The 11,144-nt window shown below is 43.2% G+C and overlaps 1 protein-coding gene across 11 annotated transcripts in view; it reads right to left on the bottom strand.

Annotated features, from left to right (window-relative positions):
- Positions 1–814: 814 nt before the first annotated feature.
- The window catches only part of EMSY (EMSY transcriptional repressor, BRCA2 interacting), a 57,704-nt gene continuing 47,374 nt past the window's right edge, over positions 815–11,144 (bottom strand). For 7 of the 11 annotated variants that reach the window (XM_042457207.1, XM_042457210.1, XM_042457213.1 and 4 more), the window contains 5 exons: positions 10,059–10,118; positions 8,964–9,118; positions 7,553–8,101; positions 3,714–4,232; positions 815–2,604 (listed from right to left, as the gene is read on the bottom strand). In XM_042457207.1, coding sequence (XP_042313141.1) covers positions 2,413–2,604; positions 3,714–4,232; positions 7,553–8,101; positions 8,964–9,118; positions 10,059–10,118 — 1,475 coding nt within the window. In that variant the 3' untranslated portion in view covers positions 815–2,412. Of the gene's footprint in view, positions 2,605–3,713; positions 4,233–4,726; positions 4,822–7,552; positions 8,102–8,963; positions 9,119–10,058; positions 10,119–11,144 lie in introns of those variants that run through there. The other 4 variants (XM_042457211.1, XM_042457215.1, XM_042457216.1 and 1 more) reach the window with 2 other exon arrangements.

Here is an 11,144-nt window from a genome sequence, read left to right as displayed (position 1 = left end):
AACAGTCAGGATTTATGGGAACTGAGGACCAAAGGTTGTGAACCACTGGCCTAGATGAACCAATGGGTTGAATCAGTACAGTAGAGCTGGTACTGTCCAAACAAGTAGGTATCTTTGGTGAAAGCAGTTTTCAGGCTTTCAGGATCTACCTTCCGTTTTACTAAAACCTTACATTGTACTAGCTGGAAATTCAAAATGATGGCATCAGAAGCAATCAAGTCAATTACCTGTTGCATCCTACAAGTTGTGCATATACTGAGATGGCCTGCTTGAACAAACACAAATCTAAATCTTACTACACAGCATGAACTCTATTAGTTTAATGCTGGTCTAAAAGTTGCTACTGGTGAACAATGGCAAGACTCCTGTGGATCTGCTGCAGAACATCTAGTCTAGTGGTCTATCTTCTGACCAGCTTTCACGCCAATAGACATTACAATAGTCTTTCAGGTTGCACCAAAAATGAGCTTGGCCTCCCAACCTGGTGTTGGACTGGAACCACCTACCGTGGAAGGGGAAATGAGATTGAATTCACAGGCTCCTAACATGGACACCTAAAACTTTCATACAGCAGGCTGTATGAAAGTTTTAGACTTCCATGTAAATTCTACTTTGGATTGTTATAAGCATGTGACTTCAATCTCATTTTCACTTCCACAGGAGCAAGTTCTGCCAGGCATCTGAACAGGCATTGATGCTCCTCATTTAAAGAAACACATCACACATTCAGTGCATAGGCAAGGCCCACTGAACAGCCTCACTTTGGACTGTAGAAAACCAAGCAGGATTATCACAACAGCTGGGGAAACAGGAATAGAAGTCGTAAGACTTTTATAAAAGAGTTAACAACCAACAGATGCTAAAGAATGGCTAACACTGCCATCTGTAGGACAGCCAAATGTTACACACACAATATTTAAAGGACAACAAAGTATTTTTGGTGTTGTATTTCAGCTCCTGGCATGTTCTCTAGTGGTTGTTTTAATTACAAAACTCTAAAATCACAATGTAAAAAATATTGACACAAAATGTATTAGAGCCTTCAGAGTTCTACTTAATAGTAGTATTTCAGCACCAAACCACCCGCCCTCCAAAAAAAAAATAAATCAAGAAACAAACACAGCCAGTTCAACAGATATGTGTATATACAGGATACATCAAAAATCTTAAAAGGTTTATGTATAATTAAATCTATACAAAAAAAGTTAAAAATGTGTTCCTATGTACAGTATTCTTTTCTTTTATAAAAAGAACCCCAAAGTCTTTGTTACCAAGATGTACAAGAGACTGTTTTTAAATCTGGTTGCTCCAGCCATCGCAAAAATCCCACCATATTACTTGTGCAAACCAAAACAATAAGGCTGAGAAAGATCACTTCAAAAACAGAAGAAAACTATAAAAAGGGCAGCTTTTATGTTTTTAAAAGTCCTCCCAAACAGTCATAATTAAAGTTTATTTAAAAACAAAAGCAAAGCGTGTTAAAAATAAAAGACATCTCTGTTTGTCAAACCACATCTGTGTTTTTGCCTCTTGGATTTCAATGCCCGCATTTTGAACAGTGGTGTTTTCTGTAGAGATTTGTTGCTTCCATCCTGAAACTCTTTAGATACCTGTTTTTAAGATTACTGGACTTCTGTCACAGAAACTGAAACTCTCCCTTTAGGTCTTTACATTTTAATAAATAAAACTTTGTCAGTGTGGGGGTAGGTAGACAATTTCACCTGCTGATGACCAAATGGGTGCATGTGTGACAGACAAATATTTCTTGAACTTCACAGTGTATTTCCCCCTCATTCTGGACTATTCCTGGGCAACACCATTCTTTTTTTTATTTTATGTTTTTAAGGCCAACTTTTTCAAATCTTGCTGGATAAAAAAAGTGGTGCATCAATAAAGGAAAGCTCCCTCCTAAAATTTAAGGTACTTCCCCAGCACAGAAAGGCAGGTGTGTGTGTGTTTTAAAGAGACTTACACTTAGAAACATCTCTTTGGGAAGGTGATTTCTTCAACCGCAGAGAAATTTAAGTTTGTGGGAGGTTGTGTGTATGGGTTTTTTGGAAGGAGGGTGGGTTACACCATGAAAGCTTCAGTAGCTGGTTCAGAATGGTGTAACAAAACTTCAATATACCTTCAAGAAAAAAAAAATCACTGCACGTTCCTTGTCTTCTCGGCTTAAAAATATACATTCTCCTGTCATACGCATACTCTAGAATGGCAAGGTCACCTCAGTCAGAAACCATCTTGGGATCCCTGTTTTGTCAACGCGTTGGCACTGGGCGTGTCCGAACACCTCCGATTAGCAAAGTGCTTTTCAAAAATAATACAAGGTTGCGTCTTGGGTACAAACAAGCCAAGACTTTGCTACTGTTGTCTGTATGTGTTCTTAAAGTGCACCTGGGTATTCCAGGTATGCTACGACTGTTCCAAATTCTGTGTTGGGCTGAGCTCCATTCCTTCCTCGTTGCTGCTGTCAATGTCCTGCTCCATCACCGTCTCCTCGTCATCAAGGCGTTGGCTGGTGAAATTGTTGAGCTCCAAAAGACCGCTGGGTTCCACGACCACATTGGAGGTGGAATGACAGGCCACAGAATACTGAGGGATCGTCTGGAAGAGAAGAGGGGAACACCACGCGTTAGTGAAGGAAGGTAGCAAGAACAAGGCAGAAGCCAGTCTAATAATGGGGAAAGGGGAGGCATCTACAAGCAGCAGCACTGACTGCAAAGCTGAAAAAGAAAAGACTAATGGACTTCAGAAGTTACAAGAATGATGGCCAATCTGATTTCCCATCTTTTTGTTATTAAATAAGCAACTAAGATGGGCAAGAAGACTTGACCTACAAAGTAGTAACGAAGACTTCCACCTTTTCCTCCAAGTTCCCAGGTCACAAGAATCCCACATTCTCTAAGACAGCGATTCCAAAACATTCTCTAAGACAGTGATTCCTTTGTGGTGGTCTGAAGCCACCCCTTTTTCGCCCCAGATGGAGGCTGCGGCGTCCAGATGCACACTGCAGCTTCTGGAAGGAGCAAAAAGAAGCCCCCAAAAGACCCTGTTTAGGTGCTGTGTACAATGAGCATCATCATGGCACATGTCGTGTGGACAGGCGCGTACCAAGATGGCGCCCGGGTGGCATGGTGAAGGCTTGGAGCGTCTGGATATCAGCCCTCACCACACCTACTGTAGAACCCTCAAGTCTACAAAAGTTCATGATACAACTTCTTTTGCACATCTAGTCTCAAAAAAAGTCCTGGAAGATCCCTTTGCATACTGATATTCCAAACCAACATAGCTATGTTTCTGCATTAAACATAAATGAACATAAGGGATAGATTCCCACCCTCCCCTTGAACCTAAAGAAAGGCATGGTCCCTTTTCACTGACATTAGAAGACTTGTTGTCTTCAAAGCACCGGCAAAACAAAAAACTCATGGGGTAGAAGGATGACAGAGAATTGAGTTGGGAAAAAACGTGGACACCAGATATGTGTCCACCGAGTCCCCAAAACTCTTCAAATTCCATTTTAATTTTTTTGGCACGATTGCCAAAATTCATATCCAGAACAGAAGGAAAAGAAATTATTTTGGTGCACTCTGGCGGTTGGAAATTAGCTCCTGGGCAGTACTTCAGTGGACTGGTGGCAAGCATTAGCCCAGATCAAATGGACAGAGACCCTGAGTGTGTGTGCCAATCCAATGGGTCTGTGCATGACTTACCTGGATTAGGATCTCCGCAGGGATCTCCTCAGTTTTCTTTGGGGCAATGTTCTGGATTCGAATGAACTGGCTGGCTGCAGGTGGGGGCTGGACAACTTGCTTCCTCTCCTGCAAGGGTAGCCCAACACCTAGAGGGCTTGAAGCTGAGTCCAAGCGTTTGGGCTGCTGGAGGACAGATGCCGACACACCTGTGGCCGTCCCTACGGTGGCAACTCTCAGCACCGAAGTGGATGATGGTTCTGCTTCACTTGGTAGGCTCCCAGGAGAGGCCTTGTTGCCAGCAGGCTCCACTATCACACGGTCAACACTTGGGTCAATCTGCGCCTCCATCATGGACATTTTCAAAATGTCTGCTACTGCAGTCTTCACAGGCACCTGGCCAGGAAATAGGTTCGGAAGCGGTGGTGCCAGCTTGGGCACTGAACTGACAGTGGCTACCTTGGACACAGTAGGTGGCTGATGTCCTTCAAAAGTTATCTTTGTAACAGAAGATCCTTGGGTTATTATAGGCTGGTGCACCTGAAAATCAAATTTGGGTTGTGCATGTTACAGACAGATTGGTTTGGTTTGGTTCCATTTGTTTTAAGAGCTAAATAATAATATAATAGAAACACACCAGCAACACTTTCCATGGGGAAAAGAATTGGAAACTTGGGATTTTAAAACAGAATGATTAGCAGCCAAAAAGGGAAGGGAGGGGGCAACTAATAAGGGGATGCCAAGATAGATTTCCTGACTGCCAGAAGTCTGTTTTGGCAATTACGCCACAGCAGTCCCGTTTTCCTTTGGGATTTACACCCCCAAAGTAACGCCTTGGTCATTTCCCCTGTCTGAAGCACCTAATGCCAACACCTTTTTAGGGGATTGTATGATGGTCAATGTACACCTTTTTTGGCTATTTCATTTTCCTTCATTCCCATCTGGTTTTGGCCCTCCCAAGGAAAATGAGATCGCTCCTCTAGGACAAAGAGTTACTAAGCTGAGGGTGATGTAAACTACAAAGGAAGACGTACAATGGAGATCCTTAGACTGCCGCTCGGAGTTCGTCTTTTTTTCCATAGAAATTAAAAAAAGGTATTTACGGGGACGGAAATCAATAACTTTATACCTAAAAAAAAGAACAAACAAAAGAAAACAAAGAAAGGGAACAAAATTAGGAGTTGATCCATGCAATCAATGGCAGTCACAATGATTTGTATTTAGAAAGGGCTCAGCTAATAGAGCTGCAGATTTGACAGGGCTGATCTTCTCAGTGCCTCAGCAACAGCAGCCATCCTTTTCTCGTATCCAGTGACAATTATATCACTGAAATGCAGCTGCTGCAGCTTAAGGCCTAAGAAGGAGGCTACAAATCAACAAGTCTGAATGTCAACTCTGCCATGATATGAACTCACTAGGCCTTAAGCAACCTACTATCTTATGTTCTACAGTATGGGAGGAGAGATATTAATACTGAACTCCCTTGTTCTAAGTATTACAACAAGCTAATGCATGTGAAGAACAATTAACACCTGTAGTAACATATAAATGTTAACCATAGGGCAGAATTCAAAGACATAGCTGTGTTAGCCTGAAATATCAGTATGCAAAGGGATCGTGTAGCACCTTGGAGACTAACTATGTGAACGAAGTTATAGCATAAGCTTTCTTAGATGGGGTCTGAGGAAATAGACCAAGTGTATGAAAGCTTATGCCACAACTTCTTTTGCACAGTTAGTTTCAAAGGTGCTACAAGATCCCTTTGCATATAAAGACTAGGTATTAATAAATACAGATTACACTTTGATCAGGACTGGCTATAGGGAGAATTGCATTTAAACTGCTGACTGAGACTTGCAACCAAGTGTTGTTTCAGGTCATTGTGGGAAATTCCTTCCAACCAACCACATTTCAGAGTACTCCACTTTATCAAGACATGATCCTGGGTTTGTGTCTTCCCCAACTTTGATCTGACCACCAGGGTCATGTGAGGGCCTACAACAGCCTAAAGGTACCAGATCCTGTCTGATCTTGAAAGTGAAGCAGGGTCAGCCCTAATTAGTGCTTGGAGATTGCCAATGAATAACAGGTGCTGTAGGCTATATTTCAGAAGAAAGAACTGGCAAAACCACCTCTGGGGATTCCTTGCTTAAGAAAACCCTATGGGGTTGCCAGATGTCAGCAGGTGACTTGAAGGCACACGCATACACACACCAGATCAACTGGTGGACTAAAGAGGAGTATCTGTATAAAATGTTGACATGCTGGTTTAGCAAATTGTGTATCAAGGCAGATGAAATGACATGTGTGCTTCCCACTCCAAACACTGATGCTGGATTTGCTGTGGGCAAGGATAAAGAATCCAACCATTTCTTCTTAAAACAAGGTGTGCAGGGAGTATATGCCTACTACTGAACTGTGCACCTGGAAGCATTATTTGGCTTTAAAACAAGACTTCAAAATAGAAGGGGCTAGCTCACCTAGACACATGAAATCATAGAACTGTAGAGCTGGAAGAGACCATAAAGGCCATCCAGTCCAAACCCCCTCTATGCAAAGTTACAACCAAATCATCCCTGATTGATGGCCATCAAACTTATGTTTAAAAACCTCAGAAGGAGACTCCACCACACTCTGAGGGAGTGTGTTCCACTGTCGAATAGCTCTTACTGACAGGAAGTTCCTCCTAATGTTTAAGTGGAATCTCTTTTCCTGTAGCTTGCATCCGCTGTTCTGTGTTCAACTCTTAACCTTCTCTTCTCTAGGCTCCTAATAGGGCATGGCTTCAGACCTTTCACCATTTTGCTTGTCCTCCTCTGGACATGCTCATGTCAACATGTTTAATGTTGGGGTAGGAATTAGGTTGCTCTCCACAGTGGCCCTTGATAACATAGCCAATAGTGGTGAAACACTGGGAGCTGCAATTCCTCCATGTGTGCCCCTTTCACAATTATAGAACTTTGGTTCTACTTTAAGCATCATAACTTCATCTTATGAGATCTGAGGATTTGTAATTTGGGAAAGCACCAGAGCAGTCTGCCAGAGAATTCTAAATACCTCATGAAACTACAAACCCCAGAATTCCATAGGAAAAAGCCAAGGTAGTTAAAGTGGGATCAAAATGCTAACTGTACAGTGTGAAAGGGACCTTGGTAAAATATAACATATTTTTAGTCCTTGACTGGCATGTAACAGCAAACAGCTGTGGCAGAGGATAAAACCCTCATCAGTGGAAAAAGAGTTATTTCCTCGCATCCTAGATCATATAGAATCATCTGAAAAACCTAGTAGCAAAATGGAGGGGTTTGGAGAACAGGAGATAACACAAAGGACAGAAAAGAAGCCTGATGCTTGCCAGTTGCATTCTCTGGGGTTAGGAGTGCAAGACCCCCAAGAAAGTTGAAAACCCATAAATAAAAAGCTAGTATTTTTTTAAATACCTGAGAGAACACCTCTCTAGGAATCTCTAGGTCCTCAAATGCTACTCTATGGTCAACATCTGCTGGGAGGTGACCACAGAATCATGCAGGAAAACCTGCAAATGCCTAGAGAAATGTTTTCTCTAGGAATCTCTAGGTCCTCTATTGTGACTTTATGGTCACCATCTGGAAGATGGAGGACTCAGAGATCTTCAGAATTCAAATTCGCAAATCCATAGGAACAACTGTACTGTCTGCCTTTGTCATGCTTCAGTTTCCTGATGGAAAATCAATGTGGCCTTTGTAAAAACAAACAAACAAACAAACAAACAAAAAAACAAAAACAAAAAAAACACCCCGCCTAACCTGATAATCCCTTCCTTCTTCAGGGATGCTAAGATGGATAGCTCATTTTCCACCTAACCTCCAAGAGCCCGTTACCTGGCTTGCCGGTTGCTTCTCAGGAGCGGCAGGGAGTTGCATTTGGCTCTGGGGCTGGACGTAAATTTTTTGTGCTGTCGGTGCCTGTTGAAGTTTCGGCAGCTGCTGGGTGGTTTTGACAGCAAGCACCTGGACCACAGTCTGCTGGGGCTGGGCCACTAAGGTGGGCAGCTGCCTCTCGCGGACTATCGAGTGGTGGGTGGCCGAATGGGGGTCCAGCTTAGACTGTGTCGAGTCTTGTTGCAATGGAGCAAGTTTCTGGTGACGGATGGAGAGCTGGGGCATCTGGGGAAGTTTGTGTGGGAGCTGGTCAGCTTGGAGGTGGATGGTCTGCTTCTGTTTTGCCTGGAAGCACTGCAGGGTCTTGACTTGGAGCTGAGTCTGCTCCAGCTGGGGCTGGTTCAACTTCTGCTGCTTCTGCACATGCGTCAGGGCAGAGCGGTAGAAGAGGCCCGTCTGAGGATCCAGTGTGTCCATCTCTTCCACCTCACCTTCTTCTGTGCCGAGATGTTCACTGTGCTTGGTGAAGGCTGTGTGGCTGCTCAGAGCCTAAAAATAGGCAAGATGAAGGCAAGAAAGCTTTAGTGGAGGGGAATTAAACATCCAAAGAGCAAAGATCAAACCCAAGAGCCTGCATAGAGCAAGGAGGGAGAACGTGAGTACCTCCAGGTATTGAGGGACTATGAGGGATGATGGGAATTGCAGCTCAATATGACAAAGGCTACATGGTCCCCTTACCGGTGCAAAGTGTATTGCTGCCCACCTTGTACTCCCACCATGGGGGCACTATTGACCTAAATAGGTAATTGCATCCAGAGCAGCAGGCAGCAAGGGATGTGATTTTAGGCCAATCTACTTTTATTCCCTGAAGTGGTGGGGCTTCACCCCCACCATTAAAAAGAAAAAAAACCTTGAAATGACCAACAGGAACCTGTAGCTTGGAAATACTGTTTCCAGCACTGCCATTTTTGCACAGAACTGAGCAAATTAAGAGAAACCAAGCTGGCAAAATTAAATTTTCCAGGGATCCACAAAACACACACACACACACACACAACATCTAGATTTTACCCTTGCTAACACTTCGATCCTATTCACAGAGCAAGGCAGGGTATAAATTCAGTAATAACTAAGTAGAATGCTAACATTCACCTTTAACTGGTAAGAAGGTCAGATGCTGCAATGGGTCAGGGAAACAGCTGGACTGTTGAACCCACCCAAATAATGAGGAATGCATTAGCATTCTGTTCCCCTGATCATCAAGAGCACTCCCAATTTCTCTGGCTGATCCTAAGGTCTAGCATTCTGTCATCCTCCTCACTCCACCCCCAGGAAACACTGGGAGGCATGGCAGACCCTCCACCCTAACCATTGTAAGAACAAGGAGCCTTTGGAGAGGACAGGGACCAACCTGCTGCATGATGTGGGTGATGGCTCCTGTTGAGGATGCAGGGATGGACTTCACCACAACAGATGTCTGTGTCGCTGTCTGGGACTGGGCCACATGCTGCAGCAGAGTCCGCTGGGGCTGGGAAGACTGCTGGTGGGGCTGGGCACGGTGACTCACTGAAAGAAGGAAAGGGAACCAGGGGAGGGCATAAAACAGAAGTCAATGGGGACTTATTAAGGTTGCACCACAAAGTTATCTCCTCAGTTGAATACCCAAATAAAATATGGGTAAAATTTAAATGAATGTAAGTACACTCTTGTTTCAACAGAGTGTAACTTTCTTCTGGAGGAAAGGAAAAATGAATGTCTCTTAAACTGACATTCTAGGCACCAACAAACTCAAAATAACTTTGATGTCAGAAGAGTATGCACATGAGCCCTGATGCCATGCTTTTCATCAAATAATAAGTCTGCTGGTATACTCCAAGGAACAACAGACCAACACTGCAGGTTCCTCTAAACCTTAAACTCAACAGACTCTTGAAAATGTAGCAGGAATCAGCTACACATTCATTTTCCTCCAAGTTCCAAATAACACTCCAAGATTAAGGGAAAGTCATCAGGGCAGCTTCTGAAGCACATGGTCAGAACCCTCCAAGTGACTGTTGCAAGTTTCTGTTCTGCTACAGTCAGTTTCAGGTAGATCTCTTCTAGATGCAGCCTCATGCCACTAAACACTTGCCTACTTTCTGGCAGTATTTGGTAGTGGCTGCTTTGCAAAAGCCCAGAAGAACAAGCAGCTAGAGCAAATTTCTAGTTGTCTTTGCTCTCACAAAAAAAGCTGCAATGAAGTACTCATTGGTGACAGTAGCAGCTATCAGAACTTGTAGCCAATACAGTCAGCCTAACCCTTCATACCATAGACAGGTTTACCTGAAAGCTCATGAATGAACCTGTCTAATGTTTAAAATGTTAACAGTATACTTATTGCAGATAGAGTATTCAGTGCCAGAGCTGGCCAGGACTTCTGGGCAGGGAAGTTCTGTCAAGTTATCCTGGGCATTTCTGATATGTTTCACAATTTTTTAAAAGGTCTTTTAGAAATAAAACATCTAACCTATGTGGTTTTGGAGATATTCTTCCGAATGTGAAGGAACACAGTGCTGTCTTCCTGAGTCTGCAGATAGACAAAAATGTTAGAGCTAAGAGAAGAGGCACATTGCTCTACTCATTCCCAGCTGGTGTTAGCTCTAAAACAAAGCCAATGCCTCTCTTAAACTCTCATGTGCAAAAAAGAGAAAAGATATAGGACTCTAACCTCCTACAGAAGATTAGTTGTAAAATCTCAAACTGCCTTCTTGGGGAGGCCTAAAAGATACTTTTATGGACTAGAACACTAGACTCCCAAACCAGTATGGTCAATGCTGGATGGGGGAATTCTTCCAGTTATAGTCCAAAAAAGTATCTTTTTCAAAGTTCTGACCTGGCACTTACCTTCATAGCTACTAAGCCAGATACCCCTGGAAGCAGCAAAAGGACATGAAAGACATTGCACCCAATATCTCAGGGACATGATAAATCTGTAAGGAGATCTTTTGGCCTTTACAAAAACAATATAGACCTCATGGGAAATATGATACTGGAACAAAGATGCTGAAGGAGAGGGTGTTTAATGCTTGCTTTCCTGATTATCCTTTAAGCTCTTCTCAACTTGGTTCAGCAAAAAGGAGAAAGGAGACTACAATCATGACATGGATCCCTTAGCAGGAACTAACAAGGCTACATATGTTCACACCATAAAATGGTATGAGGTTAAACAACTCCTGCTACAGCATCACTACTGTTTCAAAACTAAAATAAATGAATAAAAACAGCATCAGAATATGATGTCACAGAACCCCTGTGCTGGAAACAGTTTGGCTCCCATAACCAGATATATCTTTTCTCAGGGCATGGAGGTTTCCGTCCCAGCTAGCATAAGTAGTGTCACATCAAGAGGCCTTGTTGTCATGTGCTTTCAAGTTATTTGAATTTACGCTGACCCTAAGGTAACCCTATCACTGGCAAGATTTGTTCAGTGTGAGACTTGCCCAAGGTCACCTAGTGGGCTTCCATGGCTGAGTGGGAATTTGAGCCCCAGTTTCCAGCGTCATAGTCCAATACTCAAGCCACTACACCATGCTGACCCTCTTTGACAGCCCTG

The sequence above is a fragment of the Sceloporus undulatus genome, chromosome 3, assembly GCF_019175285.1.
Source record: "Sceloporus undulatus isolate JIND9_A2432 ecotype Alabama chromosome 3, SceUnd_v1.1, whole genome shotgun sequence".
NCBI classification, from domain to species: domain Eukaryota; kingdom Metazoa; phylum Chordata; class Lepidosauria; order Squamata; family Phrynosomatidae; genus Sceloporus; species Sceloporus undulatus.
This window is presented reverse-complemented; position numbering and strand designations above follow the sequence as displayed.